Consider the following 24,775-nt stretch of genomic DNA (forward strand, 5'->3'; position numbering starts at 1 on the left):
ATGATCATGAGTAGCAATTGCACAACTTATCAAGACAATCCTGTTCACAAAAGTATTATATATATATTTATATATTTTTTTTAAAATCTTGATGCTCTAGTTGTGGCACCTCAAGCTGGAATTCAGACATGGAGGAGATTTTCCAGGCTCCTTTGCAAGGGATGCATGACTAACCACTGGGTTTTAAGTAAAGTGTTCTTGAAGATAAGGAAAAAATATGCGAGTAGAAACAATAAAAATAATGCAATTCAATCTTATCAATTCAGGCAGTTCCAGCTTTTATGTGGCAAACAAGGAGATCAAATTGCATTTATCTAATATCACAGATTTTTTTAAATGTCTAAAATATTTCATTATTTTGCTTTGGCAACTTGAAGCTGAGGAACAGATTACTGTTCCCACTACATAAGGAAATAACTGACAACAATTAGTATTTATTCTTGTTGCTTTTGTAATAAAAATAGAATTCCATCACTTTCAAGGAAACCTAAAATATTAATAAGAATGTGATGAACTGAGTAAATGTGACGCCATAAGGAAATGATGGAGAACAGGTTGGAAATATAGTGCTTTGGGAATGGATTGCATTATCAAGCTTGTGATTGTGCATTTTGACAAGAGCAGCCCTCAGATTGATACAGTAGCCAAAGGGCACTCTTCCTACTGCGGAGCTGTTTGTTTCCATCCAGGAAAGGGGGAGTAGAAGGGGAATTGATCCCCTCTGACAATCGATAGCAACTCCAGCCCGGGCTCTTCCACAAGAGGTCCCTCCTGAGTGACAGAATTCCCAGATGGTGGCCAAAAATGGCTCAGATGACACAAAACGTGGCACAACCATGGGCAAGAAAAGAAATGCTCTTAGTGGAGAGTGTGGAGTTGGTTTCTTTACCCCCAGCATAACTGTCCTGACAAGTCCTCTAGACCACAGATGCAGTAAGGACCCCTGCTTTTTGGAGAGATGAGTGATTTCTAGGAATCTCGTGATGCACAAAACTTTTCCCTACATCCCAGATCCTTTCTCTACTTCCCATGCACCATGACAGCATTTTTACTTTCAGTCTCACCCAGGTGCCTGGTTTCATGTGGTGTAAAATTAACGTGGCAGACCACCTACCAGCACACCCAATTGTAATTGGTACTAATTAAGAGGGGTTTTTTGGCAAACTTAGGAGAAAAGCAAACAAACAACAACAAAAAAACCTCACTATGGTCTAAATGATAACTGAATTACTTGGAAATTGTGAAGTCTGACAAAAATTTTTAAAATTAGAACAACACTTGTTTGCATTAAAAGGAGAGGTGCTGCAAGGCAGTCTCCTTGCACCAAATGTGTACTTCTTCTAATGGGGGAGGCTGCAGGAGTGAAAAACACGTTCTTTCTGACCCAGCATTAGCTGCATAAATTAAATCAGTGAAATAGCTGGCACCATAAAATAAAGAGTCATCTCTCTCCATGTATTTGAGAAAAAGCTCCTGGCTTTACATATTTTGGAAATGCTCCCCAAGGCCATCCTTGGTTTCTTCTTAGCTCAAGAAACCTTCAAATTGGAACATGAGTCAAAACCAAACTGGATGAGAAGCCACTGAAAAGCTGCGTGACCAAGAGGACAGCCACTCTGTGAACTTTGGAAATTGAGCCTGGCAGTTTAAGCCCAATTTTCAGAGAAATCAGTGTCTACAGCTCCAAGAGCATAACAGAGAATTACCATTTGTCCTTGTAGTGTAAGCAGAAGCAATTAGGATTAGACATAAAAACTAAACTCCTGCTACTAAGTCTCTAGGGGCAGTCTCCCCAGTTTTAAATTAAGGAGTAAATTACTGAAGAGCTTTGCTTAGAATATACCTGTTCTTTACATACTTGTGCTGCTAAAAGAAAAAAAGCAATGATGCAGCAATAGCAAGTCTAAAACTGGACATTTTTTTCCAGCCCCTAAAGTGCAGAGAAGTAAATACAAATGAGTCTGAACTGCCTGAATATTCCACTAAAGGTTATCAGGGCAGGGGGGTTGGGCTTCTAACACATCAACTGCTCATCTTCTGCATTAAACTGGAGTCTTAAGCCATCGTTAAAAAATCTCCTTTGTTTGGATTTGGCATTGGCAATAGTCAATAATGTAAGAGCACTATAAAATTATAAAATCGTTAAACTTTGTAAGAACTTTATAAACACACTTGCAGATATTGCACATATCTTTGTGCTCTGCAGTCAAACTGGACAATGAAACGACCACCTGTTAACTGCTAACAATGTGTCATTACCAGTTCTCATGCCTTTTTAAAGCAATTTTGGCTCTAGCTGCCGATAATTCTGGCTACGATACTTGTGTGAACATTAAGGGCACAGAAAGCCAAAGGCAGAAAACTGACAATACAGTTTGTGCTTAGACTACTAATAAGTAAGTGAATAATATGATTTTTCTAATTCCACATAATTGCTTGATCTCAAGGGGCCAAAAAAAAAAAAAAAAAAAAAAAAGTTCTGAATACATATTTTAGAAGCAATCCAATCTACGGTATTTAAATGCAAGCTCCGATTCAGTGAGATTTCACAGCAGATATTTTCACATTTTTTTAATAGTTTAAATAGCCTTTAACAAAACAGAGGTTATTCAGGATTCTCTAAGGTTTGAAAAGAAACATAGACTAAGTCTCTGTCACTGCTCATAGTCACTTTTTCTGTTTTGTCTGACAAATTATCATTTAAAGATATGTGAGAAGTCTAAATAAATAAATAAAAATTCCCCGAGTGCTGAGACAGTTTATGGGCATTTTGCTATTAGATACAATAAGAACAGAATCAGACCCTCAGAACTCACTATATTCTCAGTCTTATTTTTCTTCCTCCGAGAAATGCAACGTAACACCCAGTGCAAAGATATTGGGACAATTTTTCACAAGCTACGTTCAGGCTACTTTATATTTTATAACATGAAGGAAAAAAAAACTTAAAAAAAAAAAACAACCAAAAGAAACAAACCTCCAAGATAATAGGAAAACAACAACAAGAATCTGTGATCTGCAAAAAAGAGACTATTTAATGAGTCTCTGTTTGTGTGTACGTGCACGCATGTGTGCATATATTTATGATTGTGTGGATAATTATCATTAAAAATAGCCATGTCGGGCCTTTTTAGTGCAGCCCTTTCCTTAACATCTCAGGCTTTGATCCTGCACTGAAATGTTTGGAGGTAAATGCCTGCACAGCCCTTCGGTACCTGCAGGTACCTCGTCCCAGCCTGCCAGTCCAAAGCTGTCACGGCGCTGCCATTGGGAGCAGGATGTGAATCTCCCGCCAAACAAAGAAAGGAGAAGAAAAATTCAAGGCAGAGGGTGAAATTAAAAAATTGCTGAGTGTGTGATTCAGGGTCAGCATCAGCAGCTCCTGCGGCTGCTGCCCACGATGTCACAAGCATCTCGGCACAAGCTGGGAAAGTCTTTTCAGCGGAGTAAAAGCACAGCCCTGCCAGTTTTAGATCACTTTCTTTGCTAATCACACTGACAAAAACCAACATCAAACCCTGAAATTTATCTTCTATAAAATTATAGATACATCACTGATTGTCGGCTGCAGAGGATATGTCAATTCTTTCAGCAATTCAGCGTATAAAGACACAACAGACAAAATTACTCTGGCAATTTTAGGTATTTTACTAAAATGGAAACAAAGCAACTGCAACAGACCATTAACGTAGGGCTCATGTTGCTTATTTTTAAAAATAAACGGCTTAAATAAATGTCTTTGCTCCTAAACAAATTTATTTTGCTTAGGAGAGAGTGTCACCCTTTAAAAGTGTGGAGCTAGTAACTGTCTTTACTTAAATGCAAGTTATGTGTATCAGCGCAGAACATATTCAGCTTTAAAATTCTCAGTGATCTTCCTTACATTCTGTATGTAATAAAAATTATCTTAGCCTGTAATGGCATAGTTATTTAAAAAGGAAAGAAAAAAAAAAAAGGGAAAGAAAAATGAGGAAAGAAAAAAGCCTTACTTAAAGATTTTCTGTGTTCAGGCTTTGGCTCTTTGGATTCAGTGTCTAAGCTATTCAGTAATTCGATGCTGGAGGATCTTCTGAGTTTGAACTCCAAATTTCTCGATGTAATTCTCTGTTCTTTTGGCTGGGAAAAGAACATATATATATATATATATATACATATGTGTATGCTTTTAATAAAATTATTATTTGCAAGAATGAAGCAAGAGATTCCAGAATGCCAGTACAGAAGCTCACAGACACACACAGAGCAAGTGTGCAGGGAGTATATAATTTAAGGAAAGTGTAATGCAAAATTTGTCATATGGCAGAGCTTTTATGGCCCTGACAGACTGATCCTAATTTCTGAGATAAATTCCTATTTAAGTGAGGAAAACAAAAGGCCTGCTTCTTTAGGCTTTAGAGACCAAAATTATTTCCACATTGCAGGCTACTTCCAAATGCTGGCAAAGAGGAAGGGTGTTTAAATTGCCTTTCTGATTTAGATAGTTACAGTAAATATTCTTGCAAGCACAATTGTTTCAAATATCATTTGAATTTGGGGTTCAATTCTGCTGGTTTAAGCTTAGGAAGTAGTTGGGGGGGCTTCTCTCCTTCTCTAATTCACTGGCAGACAAAGTTAAAATTAACAGGGACAAGAAGCAGAAGAATAAATAAAAAAAGGGGGTGCTGTTTCAGCTAAACCCACGTCTCTTCCCATGGCACTTGGTCAGGTGAGATTTAGCCATCCCAACAGCCCCGAGAGCTGCCAGGCTTTCCACACTGGTTCAAAGTTTCAAAACTGAATTGAAATGACAGGGATGAAGTGGCCACGGAGCGCTGGGTGGTGACATCCTGTCCTGCGCACACGGCGGGGCAGAACCTCGGCCAGGACCAGCCCTGCCCCAGCTGCTGGGGCTCTGCTGCCACAATATTACTAGGGCTACACTAAAAAAAATATATATATTTAATCAGGTCTATTAGATGTTTAGCTGAATAATATGCAAAAAAAAAAAAAAAAATTCTTTTTTTTTCTGACTCTCCGTGGAAAACTCCACCCCAAAATCTTCAGTCGGATATCAATATCCTCACACACCCAATGAAATGTACAATATGAAGACATACATCATCAGATCAAACTTTCCTTGGCTGATTATAGCCTCAGGGTAATAGAATGTTTGTAGCTCTTTAAGGAAACAGTAGCTGTGTTCAGATTAACCCTTTCAAAGAGGCTGCAAATTCCACTGCAGCAAAACCACTGAAAAATGCAAGAAATGGGGATATTTTTCTCTCACCAGATTCTGCAGTGAATAAGGAAAGCCAATGCCCTCTAAAAAAAATAATAATTGTTCTTGTATCAGGCAGAGATAGGAGGAAGACATTTGGATTTTGTACTGAGAGTGGCAAAAAAAAAGAAAGAAAAAGCTACAGCTGAAGCTGGTTTGGTAATTAAAAACTGTTTTAATAAAATGCAACCCTGCTTACTTCTAGTAGAAAACCCCCAGCCTTCCTGGGAGAATAACAGCAATCAGTTACAAAGGAATATTATTTGCTAGTGTTATTCTTGTGAATAAGTAATACAAAAATTCATAAAAGGCTCAAATGTATTAATAGTTCTATTGAAGATTATATACTGTAGGCTGCATAAACAGAAAAAGCAGAAATTCGTTAGTTATTAAGTGCTTGTGTGCTTTTACAACCCTCAGCAAGCCAACGTCCTTGTTATTTCAGAGAAATAAATGTAGCGTTCCGTTTCGAGGCAAGAATCAAATGGCATTTTTGTGCAACAACCTTGTTTATCTGAAATTTTTTTAAGGAGATTTGCATGCATATTTTTATGTCCTTCAGAGAAGGGAACGTCTAGCTAGCTGCTGACTGCCTAAAACCTGCGGAGATGCCTGAGCAAATGAAGTTGAAATTGCTACATCTTAATTAATAAAGGTAACAGCCAAAACAAATACATACCAATCTGTCAATTGCATTTTTGATAGCGTGGAACCAATCCAATATGAGAAAGTCGATATCCGACTGGAGGAGGAACTCATTTCCTGACACTGTCGTGATCTGGGGAGGGCATGGACACACACAGGTAAGTAAAGCACACACCAGGCAGATGATTTTCCTCTGTTTTCCCTCCTATTTCCCCCAAATGCTCTTCCTTTTTACCAAGAATTATCTGCTGGAGTGCCGAGTTACTGAGGAGTTTTGAACCTCTGTCTGAAAACTGTTTTGAATATGTCACAACAAACGAGATATTGTCTCAGCAATGCAACCACTGAACACAAATAGTGCAAAAATAACGGGAATGTGACAAAAGTTAAGGAAAGCCAGGAAACTCAGTGCGGCAAGACACAGTTCAAATGAAATCAGAGCACCCTGAAAAGAAATTAATGCAATAAGAGAATTATTTCCTGTCCTTTGCAGTTTCCTTTTCTATTTTAATATTATTATTTTTATGTCTGGTACTGCCATTCTTGAATCTTCACATTTATTGTACACCTGAAATTCCAGAGTCCACTTCCAAGCATTTTGGTAAAATTAATAATGTCACTCTGTCACATAAAAAAAAAAAAAAAATTACCATCAAAGATGGCTGCAGCAGAGTAATTAGGAGCCCATTTATCATGAAAAAAAAAAATCCCCAGTTTGTCTCAATAGAAGTCGATTTACATTTTTGACCCACTCACTGGGAATATTTATCAAAAGAACATTCAATCCCCTGATAATGCTGTTTCGCTGCCTAACCTAATATTTGGTGGAAATATGCATGTGTGTGCTGTTGGTCTGAACTTCTGTAAACCACTGGGATAATAATGATACATCACTTTTTTTTTTTTTTTTTACATATCTATATTTCACCAGAGGAAATCTCCAGGTACTTCACACAACAGGTTGAAACAACAATTTTACAGATGGTAAAACTGAGGCACAGAGCTGGGCAGTGATTTGCCCCAGGATTATTCAGAGTTCCAGGTCCTTGAGGCCACAGAGCACGAGCAGGGCAAAACAACTCTCTGTGTTTGCAAACAGGTGAATGAAGGGGCTACAACCCCACCATGTTTCGGAAGGGACAGGAGCTCATCCTGCCCGCACTCCAAACCAGCTCAGCTCCTGCCAGCACTGAAACCAGAGTCTTTTTTTTTAAATTTTGTTGTTATTGAGAGTTGCTTGTGTGAAATGTGACATCCACATTTGGGAACTGAACTCCTGGGTTTTCAGTGTTTGGTGGATGCAGGTTTAGTCTGCATGTTGGGATGTTCACTGGAACATGGTATTCACTAAAATCTATTCGTTTTTTTTTCAGAGAATGACTGAACATAGTGGACAATAGAGATTTCTGTCTGACCAAAGTTTGAAGAAAAGCAGAGCAAAACCATTAAGACCTGGCACAACCTATTTATGTAAATCCACCAACATGAAGTGCTACTGTTCACTGTATCTCCCCTGTGTCAAGAGTTTTTACTGAAGCAAAAAAGAAAAAGCAGATCCTCACCAGCCCAGGTACTCCCTGCATCTTCCTTAAAACTGAAATACTACCAGGAAAAAAAAGCCAAAAAACAAAACAACAGCTTAATGTCTCATTAATTGTCCTATAACCCTGCCTTTATTGAGGAAATGCCTGCAAGGAAGGGTTCCAAAGTCATCAGCATTAAGGAAAATCCCGTCAGTGCAGCTCCAGAGGAGACATCCTGTGAGAGCACTGCGGAGAATGTGGGAATGGTCCCCTGGCTCGGGCTTGGGGGCTGCCTGGCTGCAGATGTTCATCCCATCCTGTCCCTTCTGCACCTATCAGGAGCAAACTCCAGCCACCCCATTCCTACCCGTGCACACGGGACAGTTATTTATTAGGGGAATTTTAACTCCCCTATAAGTCCACAGCCACGATGTTAATCATTACTCACACGCCCACCCTTCCCTTTACAGAAAGGATATAAAAGGCCAAAAAATTCAACTTAAGGTGAGCAGCAGCAAGATCTGACCTCCAGTTCTGTGCCCAGCTCACACGGCAAGGCTTGAGTTCAAAATGTATGATATGATATCACAACTTATTAATGTATACACGCCGATATGAATTAGACTAAACACAGGCAACAATTCAATCTAATGCCTCTCTCCCAGTATAAACAAATCATTATTAAAATTATAAAATGGAATAACATTTTCAAAGTAAGAGCAACATATGTAATTAGATTTACTGTATTTTGAAGGCTTAAAAAGGACACAACATAGTTCAGCCTTCCGTTCAGTAAATTCAGGCTTTATTAAAATACAAGTATTCAGCACTGCATAAATATTTGCACTGTATGATATGCAAAAGAGATACTCCATTGCTAACAAGACCAAAGCAAAATACATGTTGAAAGTTTCTTTGTCTGAATGTGTTATTTTGATAATCATATATTATCAGTGTTTTATGAGCAAATCTGTAAAAACAGATCATAGAATTGAGGGAAGAGAATTCATTTAAAATATACTTTCTGTAAGATATAGTTCAAGTCCTTTTCTTTCTTTCCTCAGACTAATCTTCAGAGTAACTAGACAGTTTCAAGAAGACTGCTACTGCTCTCTACAGTTTAAATGCATCCACTCCTTAATTACAGTCAGTAATTGACTTTGTTCTGCTCCATTCCAGTCATTCACAGGCAAGCAGTTCCAAAGGCTTTGGCTGGTAAATCCCATTTAATGTGCAGGTTTTCTATCCCACTTTTATATATTACCTCCTTAGGATTTCTGATAAATGGTTCTTGGAAGGGATTGCTAAACCATATTTGCACTTTGAACAATCAAATTTTCAACACCCTTGGGAAAAGACATCAGTGAAGAATGCTGGTTTTGACTAAACCTTGTGATTGAACAATTTATGATCACAGCCCTAAATGATGTATAACTAACAACAAGCAGAAATTGTTCAATATTAAGGCCTGTTAACACACCATTCCTGTGTCAGGCACTGCTGAAATAAACAGAGGGGCCAGGGAAACAAATGAAAGACAAATCTGGGGGGGGAAAAAAAAGAAGAAAATGAAGTGCTCTATCTAGAGCTGCCAGACTCCGTTGTGCCAGGTACTTCACTTATTTAAATACCTCCCGAAATCCCTCTCTCTGTGCCATCATTTTTGTAAAGGCTACAGTCTGGAATTAGCATTACCTTACCAGGCAGAATGCTGCTGCTGCTGTCAGCAATAAATACCCACGAGGAATGACAACTGACATCAACCCTCTGGTTTGCCATGCCCTTCAGGTTGGTCATAGGAGAGCCAGGGTGCCTGGATTCCCTCTATTTTTGCTACAGCACCTTGGAAAAATTACTTCAAAGGGTGAATCCACTCACACAGTGGTTTTACACTGTCCTGCTGCTAAGCATTGATCCTCTGAAAATACAGGCTCACCACAGGTAAATGTGTGCTAAATTCATTGCACTGCTGGGCTGCCAACACCGTGTGGGAAGTGGTGAGAGGGACAGGTGTGAAACACTTTTTCTGATATTCTATTTGTGGCTTATTAAGGGTTTCTCTTGTCATCTTATAAAGCTGCAAATGGAGGGTTGAGATTCTTTTGCATGTCACCCTAATGATTTACCAAGGTGGTGTTCAACAAGGTTCTATTTTATTAAACAGAAAGATACCCTTGTAGCCTTAAGAAATAAAGGACACTAAATCTAATTAATACCTTTACCATTTTATAATATATAAATATACTTTGGATGCTACCCAGGATCAACACTTTTTAAAAATCCTACAAATTATATATTTTTTCCTGTGCTAGGTTGTGCATGGTGACATACCATAGTGCAGAGCATGGCTGTGTTCCTCCAGGACTTCCACACCTTTACAGATCACCTGGATCACCTTTTGGAACATGTCTTAGAGACTGTTCCATCTCAGAGTATGGTTATACTAATGAAAAACAGGAGATAAATCACAATAAAGTGCTGTGGGGTAAGCCCAGGGTCTTCTGTCCATAGTTTTCCTGCAAAGTCGGGTCTGAGGACTGCTGTGAAAAATGTCTCCCTCGGGGTATCCCTCTAGTTCATTACCAAATATACATTTCTATAGATACATTCATTCTTAAATTTGTTTTAGCTGCAGAACAGGGATGGAGACAATTTTAGCAATCCTACTGATAGGCACTCTGAGGAGATATGAGTGGGGGCGATAAATTCACACAGCAAAACAAAAAATTCAAACCCGTCTTATTGATTCACCCACTTCAAAGTGTACTTATGCATCTCTGGTGGCCAGAACTATTATTTGCAGTGATGAACTATTTTCAGACAATGCCAAGAACAGACCTTAACACAGGAAGTGAAGAATCCTGTGGGGAAGGAGAAATGCAGCAAAAAAAACTTAGTCTGTACCCTGCAGCGAGCAAAAAGGAGAAGAGAGAGCAGCTTGGGAAGTGTGTGGCTCATGTGTAGCTCATGCATGGCCACCAAAAAACCATCTCATAGTTCTTATTTCAGCCAAATACTGAAACGAGCCATTGTTCAACGCGCTGGACTATTGGGGTGAAGCTTCATATATCCTACCCCAATGGTTCAGTGTTGGATTATTGGATGCTTTTGGAGCGTGGAAACTTCAGCAGTTGTTAATCCAGTGCAAGATTCAGTGCAGAAAACTGAAATTTTGATGCCACCTGGGACTCACACAGCTTGTGGGGAACACTAAGTGATTTAAACTTGGATTGACAGATACCTCTGCGTGCAGAAATTCAATAAAATGTGTTCCTCTTGTTGCACTGTGCATTGGGATTGCTGCCCTTGATATGTGTAGGGGAAAAAAAAAAAAAAGGAAATGTGAGTTGCTGGAGCATTTCTAGCTCCAAAGTTAACACTTTTCCGCCTTCCCACTGCTCCCTTCATCTCACCTTGCTCTCTCACAAAGTGGTGATTTTTTTTCTGATCATGTTAATCAACCTGATTCCCCACAACGAAGAGGAATCTTGGCTTTTCCCTCTGTTTTCCTGAGAGATTTTTGCTGGATGGGGTCTATCCACTCAGCCCATATAACACAGGACATGCTACATCTCCATCTGCATGGCAGCCACCAGAGAAGGGACAGGGAAGTTGTGAAAAGAGTCAAAAAAAAAAAAATATAAAAGAAAGAAAGTAGACTAGGAATTTTCTCTCTCTAAATATTAATTTAGAAAATCATTAGAATATAATATAACTTGAGAATAAACACATAAAACATATATACTCATGTGTCCACACCCCCAGTAGAAGTAGAATTAATTAAAGTTGGGAGACACTATGCTCCTTAGTGGTTTAATTAGCTGGATTTGAATTAAATGGGGACCGAGCAATGCAAGTGTTTAAAAATATGTCAAAAGTCTAACTTCATGTCTGGAAGTTGATCCTAAATTCTTTCTCACAGATAATCCAGTCTCTTGGCCATGTTTATGCTGAATGAGTGAGCAGCAGAAAGGATAAATAAAATATCCCTCCGTGCTGTACTGTGGTGAGCTGAATCTAACAGCAAAAAAATGGAAATAGAAGGAAAAAAGGATCAGTATTGAGCTGTATTGTGTTTGTATAGCATCATGTATCCATTCTATGATCCAGTCTATCAAACAGGGGTAGTCATGGTTATGCTGATAGTTAAATTACTTAAAGGACTCTAAGATGTTTATGACTACCAAAGAAATTTCATTATCAAGCAGATTGTCTGTCTCATATTACAGTCTGGCTTCACCCATCTAGCAGTCCTTTGGATGTCGAGCAAAGTTAACATTGAAGTGATGGGGAAATATCAGCTTGAGAGAAAAGGTCTTCAACCAATCTTTCAAAAAAAAAAAAAAAAAAAAAAGAGAAAGATATTTGTTAAAAAATTTGGTGAGAAAGTATCTGCCTTGTGTTCCCAATGTTGCTAGATGTTAAGTAAATATATGCTGATTGCAAAAAAGTTGCTTTGGCAACTCTCTTATTAAAATGCATTTGTAACCCCCATCTGTCATGAAAGTTTTGAAAAGTTTGTTTACTTTGGAGAGCCGCCTTATCCAGGGTTACCCCGGCATACAATGATAGCAGTCTTCAGAAGTTGTGTGAGGAACAAGCCACTAGGGATCCATTTTTGTTTTAATTGGCACACACAAACACTTTTCTGGTCTGTCAAAAAGATCAAGCTAATATGCATGGCGGGTGTTATATTCTCAGCTTTTGGGAGTAGTAAAGCTCCCTTTATTTAAGTAATTTAAATGATAGACTGCAAAAACTTTGCAAGTCAGAAAAATGTTTTATACTTTCTTTGGGAATATTTGTTTTAGGCAACAGAAAATGTTCTACATATCTAAAGATGTTGAACCTTATGTTTTAATTACCCCATTTTTTTCTGACTTTGTAAAAGTGACTGTGAAAACCAAGGATTGCAAAGAGGCAACAAACAGATCCCATGTTTTCACAACTTCTGCAGTATTAGAAATCGTAAGAACCAAATGCTGCCAGATGTTTATAGGATATTTCCTAAACTGTGTTTCCTTGTGGTATGACTGATTTGCACATCCATTCTCTGGGAACCTTTGTGGGGTTATCACATCAAAGCAACTTTCTCATATACAATAAGTTGCTTTTTAGTGAAACTAAACTGGTGCTGGCATTATACACATCAATGGCTCTGAAATGGACTCGACAGTCTCAAATTTGTGGGTCAAACTTACAAGAAACAATAAATTTTTAAATAAAATTGTATTGCACCAGTGGAGAGCAGATAATTTATATGGTGAATTCCTGGGACTGAGGCCTTCAGCATAATTTAGTAATAAAATAATGAACTCTGGGACAGTTAAGAAGAAGAAAAAGTCCTTGAGCCTAAAGTTTCCCTTCTGCTATGAACCTTCCTGTGCTATGAACTCTTAGTATACAAATGAATTACATTAAAATTAGCAAGGAGAGAATCAAGTCTTCTTTCTGTACTATGAAGTAAAATTTTCCTTTCCTTCCTGGCTGTGAAGAATCTCAGTTGAAGAACTGATTTTCATTGCTTTTATGGGAAATATTGAACCAGTAGAAGGTCACAAGTCAATCTGATTAGGCCCTGAGACACCAAAACTCCTCCTTGGATTTGAAGAGGAGCTCAGGCTGGGGATCTGCTGAGTTTATCTGGAGGAGGAAAGGTCCAGGGGAGATGGGATATGTCACTGATTTCAAGGAACAACTTGTCATTCTTCCTTTTAAACCCACCAGTCCAGGTCTTATGTCTTGCTGTGCTTGGAGGTTTGTGAGAAGAAAGCACGTGCTGTTTGAGCAAAAGGGAAGGTGAAGAAGAGAAGGCACTCTGCCAAACATCCAGGGAATGCACTGGGAAGTATTTCCTGCTGATCTGCCATGCCGGTATTCTGCCCTGTGCAAAACAGTTGGAATTTTGAAACTGGCCTCTGAAAAACAGGGGTTTCCTTCAGAGGGTAAAGAGAAGAAAGAGAAATTTGAGACAGACAGCAGATGACCATTCTGGATGTCAGCCACTTGTGTTCAGCCTGCTGTGTCCCCCCTGCCGCTGCTACCCTCCACTCCAGCCCCGCGGATGTGTTGTCCTCCCCATGGGGCAGCGTGGATGGACTTCTGACAGCCTTCAAACAAAAGTTAGGGGAGAATGGAAGACACCAGTCTGGGGAGCAAGAAATAAGTACCCCCAAAACTGGTAAAAGCAGAGAAGCAGGAGATAATAATTAAGACACAACTCAGTTGTGTCTGTGCGTAGTGGGAAGTCGGGGAATAGACAATTGCACATTTTGTCCGCAGACGAAGACTAAAGGCGATGTATGAATACCTACTGCAAGCTACTTTTCTCCTTGGGGTAATATTTTACTGTTATTGCCTTTGCAATCTGAAGCCATATATTACACAGCCACACACAGAGATATTGGCAATGGTTTCTCAGAGAAGGCCTGTCTTTCTTCGTTTTACCAGCTGGACAATACCTAGTGATGAATGGTCCTCCTGTCCAATTTTATATGCATGTTATAACACTTTATGATGTATGTGAGTGAGACTCAAAGTGATAAGTCCCTGCAACAAACAAAAATATCAAAGGGAGAATGAATGCTCTGCTTTCAGAGCAAGCAAAGATATATATTTAAAATATATATGTGCTATGTGCAAAGATTTCATTTTGCGGACTCTTATTTTAGCCAGAAATTTATTCATCAGTAGCAGAGCATTTCACAGCTACATTATCTGCAGGAAGAAGCCAGTACTGGCTCTTAGTATTCCATTTATGGACACATGTCTCCTATTAATAAGTGCTGAGATTACACAATAAGAAAAAAGAGATGTTGCTATAAGTATCTTTATACTTATAGTAACGTATTTGGCCATGATTATAAGTGTTTATAAAACTTTCAAGAATCGTTCCTTGTCTACTTACACTAATGAGAACACCTGTTAAGATTAGAGCTGCACAGGCTTATTTGCATTGAATTCAGGCTTTTGCATACTGTACATCACTTTTTGAAACAATTAGATGTTTACAGAGAAATATAGCTAAAAGAAGAACAGCAGCTTGAATGCCCTCCAGCCCAAGTCAGTGCTAATCCTGGTTTGTGTGTAAAGCAGAAACCTGCTGAATTATAATACTGACACAAATTCAGTGAGCAGTGAACAAAGGTGTACCTGCAAATCCTCTGATAGCAGATGTTTCTTGTGGGGATTGGTACCCGCTGCTGAATAAACCATCTCTTAGAGATGAAACAGCACTACTGAATGGGATTTTCATTGTTATATTTACCAGTTTCTTTTCATTTGGATAGCTTCTTTTCCTTTTTTTTTTCTTTTCTTTTTTTTTCCCTTGTGGCTCAGAACGTCTCTGTGTAGTGAGCATGTAGAACATGCGGTCATTTTCCAGAATAGCTGTATATGTTATTTTACTAACTTCCCAAAAGCCAATACAGCACCACAAGGTTCCTCCTACTGCTTGAGATCCAAAACATCATCTCTGCAGTAAAGGTTTTCGTGGCCTGGGGCAAAGAGGCAGGAGGTCCCTTTCTATAAAAACAGGTCTGCTGAATGGTAAGTGCAATATCCTGCTGTGACATGGCCATGCCAGCTATTGTCTGATAACAATGTACAACATCAAAGTTGGTCCACGATCTGAACACGGACTCTGCCAGCTGTGTCAAGTTCCTAAGTGGTGCAGGCAGGAAAAGATACTGGCTATTATCTTCCCTTGCATGCAGGGAGCAAACAATGCATAACATCTTGAGTTTACCTGTTTCCATCTTTATTTGTATGTAAATATTAGTAAAAGCTCAGCAGGATGAAAAAATGTTTTGAATAAGGCTATTACATCCGTTTCGGAAAACAAACATTTCCAACTACCACAACTGAAAAGATTTCTGTTTTTAAAAATTAGCGCTTTAATAAAAATTATGCTGTTGAAATTCAGGACAAAGGTGAATACATTTTGTCACCTATCTGAGTTCTAGTTTCCAAGGAGTTACAACCTTGTGAGAAAACTTTTACAGGTAATATGTTCTTAACTGAGTATAGAAGAACATGGATATTTCAAATCATAGAATCACAGAATGGGATGGGTTGGAAGGGACCTTAAGGATCATCTATTTCAAGTTTCTCAGAGCTCCATCCAACCTGGCCTTGGACACTTCCAGGGTGCCAGTGCAGTTCCCAATCCATTCTTACATAGTTTTGTTATTTATTTCATTTGTAAATGAAGTTATTTTAAGTAATAAGCAGCACCCTAGGTTTAGATAGTATGGAGACTGTTATATTCAAAGAATAATATCTTTTAATTTTTGAAATTAGAAACACTTGTAATCTGAAAAAAAAGATGGAACTTTGTATGACTCCAAATTGTTGTGATAGTCTCAAACCAGTTTTCAAGTGTTGGAGGATCCTTGGATATTTATTTAGTCATTCTGGAACTGCACTGGCAGCATTGGAACTGCACTGGCCTTTAAATTTATCATCTGCTCTGTGTAGTAATTTAGTAATGACAGAAGGTTACTCAAAATGTTATTTAAAAATAACACATAACCAGAATATCAAATTATCTTTCACAATAGGTGTCTAAGGGGAGCTTTTCTATAAAGGGAGAATATAGCTCAGAACTCAGGGAATTTCTTAAACTAACTCAATTCAGTCAGCTAGTGGTCATTGGGAGAAAAATTACTCATACATCTGACTATGCAGCTCAGAAAGGAGAGAACCTACTTAGATCAACATTCTGCACTTGTAAGAAATATAGTGAAATTAGGAAAAAAATATAAGAAACACGTACTTCCTCTGTAGTTCTTAGAGTTTCTGGTATGCACTGGGATATACCAAATAACAAACATAAAAAGCAAATACATTATTTTAAAAATATGTATAGTTTTTGCAAGCATCTGATTACTTTTTTTTTTTTTTAATAATGTAGGCTTTTCTCATGTATTAGAACATGATGTACACTTTGACATCTGTCAGTCAAGCTTCTGGCTATCACACTGGACAATCTGGAGGGACGCGCCACAATGTGATGTGGCATGCAGAAAATTTGAAAAACTCCATTTTTCCAAAATAAAAATCACATCTTTTAGTTTTAAATAGGGGGAATGATTGCAAAATATTTGGCCATCAAGACTGTAAAGAATGAGGTTGGATAATCAATAACGTTTGTGGTTGAATTACCCACTGATAACAAGTAATTTCCTGCTATTCGTGAGGGGAATTGGGAAGTGGATTTTGGGAATTTGGCAGACTCTGTCTCTCTTTTCTAAATATGCTGTGTCTGAAAGACTGATATTTGTTTCTGTTGCAAGCTTTGGGATGATGCAGTATGGGTCAATGCAGGTTTGGGGTGACAGCTTGTTCAGGATCTAAATATAAGAGAAGCTAAAAATACACAAAACAATCAAGGCCAGGAATCGCCGGGTATTTGGGGGCTGAGTCCTCTGTGCCACAAAACCATATTCATCTGAATCCCTCCTACACCATTATTGTTGCTTTATTTCTTGCCACTAGTAAACGTACAGCACCCATGGCAAAGAAGTGCAGTGGTTTAAAACACATTGTGGCCTCCTTGTTCAGAGGTGTCATCTTTGCATATTAATTTGAGCACTGAGGATGCTGTGCCAAGAAAGTCGTGGTTACACAGCAACCCAAAGTGCAGATGCACAAGGGCTGTGACCAGAGCATCTCCTCACACACCCCAGACCCACTCGTTTCTTGCCCTCCTCACCACGCTGTTCAAAATTCTGGATACATTATCGGCCTCACCAAACCCCACAGCACAGGACAAATCAAAAGCAGCACCTCATCAGTAGCACAGGCATTAAACTGAGAGGCAACAGAAAAAGTCTTAAGGAAACTTGAATTCCAGACTCGAGTTTCCAAAAGTGTTCTGTTACCGCTGTTTTGTTACACTCTGACCCATGACCTAATGTTTGCAATGCTCTTCTACCACTAAGATAATTAAGAACGCTCTCAGATTCTTGACTCTGACAAAGGAAACTCGTAAGTTACTTCCCAGTGATCTGGGGTACTAACTTATTAGACCTGAGCTGGAAGAGCTACCAACTGGAAGACTCTATCAGTCGTGTCTAAGCAGAGACATGCAAGCGAGTTTGAACTATAAACAGAACCAATTACATTAACATTTCCCAACGCTTTCAAGACTCAGACTCGAAGCTTTTATTTGTTTCTCAAAAAACCATGATCCTCTATGCTAATAAGTCTAAAAATTGATTAAAAGGAAAACATTCAAAGCAGAACCTGGCAGCGCAGCTTCTTATGTGCTTCCCTTTCATCTGCCGGAACACGGTAGCCCTGATTCAGCAAGGTACTTCATTAAGCAATAGGCAACGTGCAGAATCTGAGTGCTTGAGCTGTTTTCAGTCACAAGAGTGAAATGAGCCAATCAGCCCGAGCAGAAAATAGCAGAAAAGTTATATTTATTCACAGAGCGAATATTTCAGGGAACAAAAGATATGTTAGTGACAGTCAGTAAGAGCTGCATGTAAATTAACAGCAGAACCACAAGAAATAAAGTTAGCTATCACTTGTAAGCCTAACAGCAAAAGAAAGCTGTACCTTCAAGCCCAGCTGAGAGAAAAGAATGCCTCATCAAGGAATTAGAGGGGGAGAAAACCAAAATAACTGCAAAAAATTCCCCACCACCTATTGGTTCCTTCACTGTTAGAAGCAAACCCACAGTAATAATCTTATATATCTACTTGGAGAACACAAAAAAATATGGGTTTTTTTAAACTTTGGATATATTAGTAAAAACACAGCCAAAATACCTTGAAAATAATGAGAGAAAAATAACAACTGTGTAAGAAATTGTACCTAGCTTTCAGCTAAACTCTTAGTCTTCAACTGCCAACAATCCCCATAACTCACTCTTTTCTTTCTGAGAACAGATGAACTGATTCTCTATCACAGCCAAGCTCATAATGTCTGAGATTAACTAGAAGTCACTCACTTAGAGGATGACCTTACGAAGAATTAAGCCATAAATTAGATACTGCTAGAACTTGAGAAATAAAAGAAAAAAAAATTGCTGAGAAATGTTTAGGTGTTTAGAAATTCAATTACAGCAATTTCATCTCTTGTTGAAATGCAAACCAACTGGTTGATAGCAGAGAAACACACCACGTCCAAAGAAACTAGTGAGAAAAACGAAAACAGGTGAATATTTATCAAAACCCTTGCTTAACAAAGGAGGGGGACTGATACCCACGTTGTTTGGAAAGCTGCTTTCATCGACAGAGAGAACAGGATCTTAGTTTCACGCTTAACTCCGAACGATAACTCATCCCTGTTTTTCGCTGCTTTTGCTCGATGACAGGTCACTCACCTCACTACTGTCATGCGTTACAAAAATTAGCAACCAAGCCAATGAATCTAGATCAGTCCCTACTTTTGAACTTGCTCATTTGCCTCTACACTCCATTTCCTACGAGAAACCCATTTGCTGCATCGCAGGACCAACTTCACAGCCGACACGGAGCAAGAGAGCCGGAGAACCTTGTGAATTTTCCCAATGTATCAGACTTACAGAAACACCTGTGCTAAATAACTTTGTGCTGAGCTACTGTGAAAAGCTGCAGTGTTAAGTAGCAATCACAGTTTCTGATTTTTCACTGAGCTGGTTACTCTTCTGCCAGCGTCCTCCGAGCTGTCGCGCGGAGCGTGAGTGGTCCCCATTTTAATCTGGTTGCCTGTCTCGTTATTTAAATTGTTAAAGTCCCAAATTTCTTCATTTATCTTGAAGTATCATTATATCAATACAATGAGAATTGAGCAGCAGCTGATAAAGTTGAAAAAAATCTGTTCATAAATGCCTTTAATTTCTGAATTGAAGCCGTTCATTCACTGACTACTCTAAGAAGATAAGAGTGGTTGAAGAAAATCTGAGGCATTTGATTTGGTACAGATTTAAAAGTGTTATTTCTCCTCTTTAAAAATATCCCAAATACAGAATATAAGGATAAAATTACTGTAAAATTAAATAAACTTAGAAAGTTGCTGTTGATCCATCCCTTATTAAGGACTGCAGCATTTCTGTGAGGAAATCTCTGATTTCCATTTTACAAGGAAACAATGCCCTTAAATCTACAGAAGCACTTAAAAAAGATGCATTTGCATGGATACAGAGCTCATTATAGGCTTTAAGCATGTTAATGATTAGATGGAGAACTTGTTCAAACAAATTATTGACTCTGGTAGTGAAGATCAGAGAGATAGTAAAGCTCTGCAAGCAGGTAGGGAAAGTTGCAATTAGGTTTATTCAAGGAGTTGCCCTTCCCAGAGCGGTAAATTGCAACAGTCCCAGGTCTGGGAGAAAATATCAAATACCTGAACATCCCTTCTCACCTGGTGGGAGGGAAGCACATGCTGTCACTCGTAGCGACATCCTCAAAAAGGATTCATGATTCACCTTTTAGATCTTTAACCCTTTCACATGTTTCCTTCCTACACAAACCATAGTAGCAAGAAAAGTCTAGGAAAGAGGTAAAAGTGGACATGGAGTTACTGCTAATAATGGTTTATCTTTAGTGATGTCTCCATCAGCATGAGTGGAGACTGGAGATACATTTAGATGCTCCCCTCAAACTGGAGTGAACCTAAACCATCAAATGCTTTGCCAAACCTTTAGAAACTGGGAGAGGGGAAAAAAAAAAAAAAAAAAGAAAAGAAAAAAAGAGAAAGTTGTTAAAAATTTACTACTGTTGGTTTCAAACAAAATTTCAAGCAATTTCTGATTTTCCCCAGACTCCAGGCAGGCGTGCACAGCTCATGGTATTTAAATGAAGCTCCCACAACATTTTGTGGCAACACAGTATTTTATGGGAGCGAATGCAAAACACAGCAGCAGCACCACTGTAAACTTTGAAACGTTTCAAAGAATATCAAGCCCAAACTATGCTGCCAATATAGTTTTAAGTACAACGTAGCGAGCTAAATTATGCAAGCAACCGTTTCTCACATGAGTAGTTCCAATGATTTCAGACAAGGGAGATATCTGCAAGATGAAGGCTTGCAGAAGAGGATGCTCAAAAAAGTATAAAACAAGTATTTTCCGGCGCAAAGAAGGTACCAACACCCAAACTTTTTCTTTAGGTAGCTTTGCCTGCGCTCTCACCATTCTCATTTCCTACGTGAACTGTGTTTTAAATCTATAATTCATATAAAGTGAGAATTTCAGTGTTTTTCTTTCACTAAAGAGCCTATTGTGAATGGCCCCAGGACAACTCCCCCAGCCAGGTAATTTAAACTGCAGAAAAGATAGGCAGAGACGCTATTTTCAACAAGGTCCCAAGGTGGCTTTCAATTCAGAGAAACAATTGACTGATGTTTCTCTGTTTGCTGCCAGGAAGCTCTATGTAGTATTTCTAGAGCTTTTTCTCTACTCTACCCAACATGTGGGCTCAGTGTCAAGCTGTGAGTTTGTAAATCTTTTTCAGCACTTACCAGAGCTCAACATGAATTATGGTATTGCCAAATCTGCTTTATGCGTTTTTTTGTTTTTTTTTTTTTTTTTAACACGAGAAGAAAATGTACAATTTTATGGTCAAAAAGAAACATCTACATGCCTGCAGTGGGAAAATGCAGTCAGTTGGGATTGAGCCCCAGAAAAAAATATTTCCCCCTAATTTTGCTTCTTTACCGCCTTCAAACTTTGGAAACTTCTGAGCTGTTGAGCTTTTCTTGGTGCACATGGCTTTTTTCTATACCTTTATAAGCTATATTAACTATGATTTTATTAACTAAGACTTCATTAACTAAGATTCTATTAACTTAGCACCCGTTTGAAAAATCCCTGCTACTTCTGGGGATGATTAGCCCTCAAATGTGTGTTAATTTTTAATAAAATACCTTCCTATTTGTTGAGGAATAGTTAGCACGGGAGATAAATCAGCCCTTTTGTTGAGGGCTAATAAACTTTGTGCGTGTGCTTGTGTGTGTGTGTGTGTCTGAGTGACTTAATACCATTATAATAATATTATATGGCAGGCAAAAATATAATGAAAATGATAATTTGCCAAAAAGATTTAAAAAACACTGAGGTGTTACCTATCAAAAGTTCTCCTTCTGTCTATGATACAGCACAGATTGCAATCGTGACAGTAAATCTGGTGCTATTGTTAATGCCATGGCACTTTGGTTTTTGGCTTGCTTCAGTCCAATCTGTGACATGCTTGTGAATATCTTTCTTCTGTTCTGTCTGTATGGCATATGGATTTCTGGGATACAACGTCAGACCTATCCACATAACAAGTGTTCAGAGCACCTTATCATTTTAAAAAGCCAATTACTCAAAAAGACAAATGTGAAATGTTTCACATTTAATGATGAGCAAATCTGCAAAACAAATGCAATTTTGCTTCATTTGAAAAAGTTTAGTTTAACTGTAAATATTGCAATGGAGTCCCTAGCAATACACACCACGGGTAGGGACAGGCTCATTTTATGCATATTGTACATCATCACTGTCACTTAAATCTGCAAGATTTTCCATGCTAAGTTGTTTTAAATAAATAGAAAGAAATGAGATACAAAAGAGTGAAATATATGCTTCTGAATAGACTGTAAAAATGTCACTGCTAGCACTGAGCATTGGACACTTAAAAAAAAAATATTTTGAAAGTCTCTCCCAAAAAAACGAAAACTGCATATGTCTACAGAGGTAAAGGTCAGTAATGAAACAATTAACAGCAAAAATACCAATCCATTTGTTAGAAATATTTGTCAATATATAAAGAATGTTTTGTACTGCACAGAAGTGCTCAATTAATCCCGGTTTAGTGGCCGTATGTCAGATTCCCAGACTGAAAGGATGTCAGCTGAAGAACTTAAATACACACAGGTTCAAAAGCAAGATTTTGTAAGGACTTCAGGACGGCAGAAATTGCTACTTTCTGCTGTAGTACTAATAGAGATCACGATTCAAATAAATTCTTAGAAAATTCTTTGACTACTGCAGTCAAAATGGAGTGAAGTAGATTGTTTTTTTAAAGAATGGCTATAGCTATATATTTATGCCTTCATGTCTGAAAAATCTACAGGCACAAATAGACCAGCCACTGCTACAGATAATTTCATGATTGTCAGTTATCTAAATTGTAGGTGCTGACTACCAGGGAGGATATTAAAATGGTTTTTGTTAAGGTAAGAGCATATTGGGCTAAAAGACAAGAAGACCAGTGATATCAGTGGGAGTATTTGACTCAGCAAGGCAGATGGATTTATGGACAATATTTAAAATACATGGGAAACATACAAACAGATTTTAATATTGGAGATTTTTGTGACTAATTTGATTTTTAAACCCCTTGCACTAAACTGAGAAAACTGGTAACAAAATACTACAGAACACGGGAAACTGAATGCAGCTGGCACTGGTAATTTTAGAAGAAACTAATCTTTATATTTATAATGTCATGTAGCAAGCGGAACAGTTTTACCAGGCTGGGAATGTTGAAATACAAAAAAGTTCACCTTTCAGCTATTGTGTTTTACCTCAATTACACTAGGAAAAAAAAAAAAATCAGAAATCAGCTGTTGCAATGCAAATATTAAGAAAGTTTATTATGATATATAGCCATGGAGATACCTTTTTAAAACTGCTTTTACATGTATTGTATTTTATATTAAATTTTTGTAATCCAGCTCAGGGACTTAATATATACAGCTGAAAAATCAGTTCATAAATTATATTTAGAAAGCTAGAAAATATGCTGAGCTACACTATTAGATAAGAATCTCGTTTTAAATGCATTTCTTTTAGTATTTTTTTTTTTAGCTTTCAATTTAGGGTTTGATGTTTTTACCTGTAGAATGCCAGATATAATGAACTAATTACTAAAACATAAAGAAGGGTATTTTACCCCTAATCCTGGAAACAGCTGTAATAATAATTCCCCAAATATTTTTTGCTATTGCTGCACAACTATAAGCATAAGTGTACGTACAAACCTGTAAGAGAATGTAACTCAGCTCACAATTTCATAATGGTACTTAGTTTCTACAGTTTTGGATTGTAAAGGGGAAAATAAACATTCACAAAACATAACAGTCCCAAACCATTTCATAAATTAGGCTGTGTGATGTATTTAAATCCAAATGACTTATTTCAGAGGTTAATTTTTACCGGCATCTTTAATTTTCAGGAGTAACAAAGACAGAGGAAAAGATGGTTTAAAAACCTAGGACTTTATTAAATGCAGAGATTTTAATTTGCAGGGGGCTGTGCAAGCTTTCAGCCTGCTTTTATAGTACGTGTTTTTGTTTTTCTGCTTCTCCCTTGCACACCCACTCACCAACTTCAGCGCTGCGCCGCAGATTTGAATGAAGTGAAAAGCTCAATGGGTAATTGTCAAAATACTTTCATTTCTCCCACTTTCACACAAGAACCAAATAAAGGCAGGAGAGTCTCCCGCTTCCCACAAACACCCAGAAATCGGCAGCATTCCACCTGGAGCTACCAAAGAGCACAGCTGAGCCTCCCAGATCACATCTCCTTTTTTTTTTTTTTTTAAACCCAGAAATACACCTTGAAAGCAAACGCATTTCTCTCGAGTTTCGGGAGCTGATGTCAAAATTGCCCACCACCTAGTTCATGCAAAAATCTGTTTATACACGTTCTCTCTCTCTCTCTCTCTCTCCTGGTATTACAGAAAAGAAATGTCAGTAATAATCAAGCGAGGGTGCTGAATTAAAATCTGAAATCGCTAACAAACCGATCTGTACAAAAGTGTCAGTGTTAAGATTTCCAGACTGGGGGTTGTGCGACAGAACGAGGAGCTCAGACAGAAGAAAACAGCTCTCCACTCCAGTACTTTCACCCCGTTAATCTCACATGTGCTTTGCCACGGATTTCTTGCTATTTTATTTTTAACCTCTGCTACCTTGTGGGAAGTGGGCTATTCCGAGGGTGCTCGCCAGCAAAGCTCTGATTTTTGCAGATGGATGTAAAGCACTGTTAAATGAGAGCTTTAAGAAGGACTTTTTCAATTTACTTTGAGCTTAATCTGAAGTGGTTTAATCACAGCTTGTACACATCTTCTTAAAAATTGTCCTAAGGCGGGGGAGAAGTAATAATCATGTAGGAAATCATCGTGGCAGATGCTGGCTCCCATGATCCCATTTACACTTTTAATATCACTAATGAAAACCTATCGGGGCAATACCTGTGTCAGAGAGGTGTCAGGTGGTCATTTGGCACAAGAGAATAGGAAGGAATCAGAACAGCATTTTGAAAATGACTCACTTTTTTTTTCCCCTCTTTTTTTTTGTGTGTGTGTGTACAGAGGGGTTGAATCAGAGGGGTTGGATCCTTTTTTTTTTTTCTTTTTTTTTTTTTGGTCTC

General features: G+C 38.2%; 1 protein-coding gene across 1 annotated transcript in view; it reads right to left on the reverse strand.

The window, feature by feature from the left end:
- ARHGAP15 (Rho GTPase activating protein 15) overlaps nt 1-24,775 on the reverse strand; it is a 332,236-nt gene that overhangs the window by 157,384 nt on the left and 150,077 nt on the right. Inside the window, exons 7-8 of the mRNA XM_027890674.1 lie at nt 5,937-6,035; nt 3,990-4,116 (exon numbers count right to left, since the gene is read on the reverse strand). Coding sequence (XP_027746475.1) covers nt 3,990-4,116; nt 5,937-6,035 — 226 coding nt within the window. The remainder of the gene's footprint in view (nt 1-3,989; nt 4,117-5,936; nt 6,036-24,775) is intronic.

The sequence above is a fragment of the Empidonax traillii genome, unplaced genomic scaffold (genome assembly GCF_003031625.1).
Source record: "Empidonax traillii isolate 1590-97213 ecotype Southwest subspecies unplaced genomic scaffold, ASM303162v1 scaffold294:size1087701, whole genome shotgun sequence".
NCBI lineage: Eukaryota > Metazoa > Chordata > Aves > Passeriformes > Tyrannidae > Empidonax > Empidonax traillii.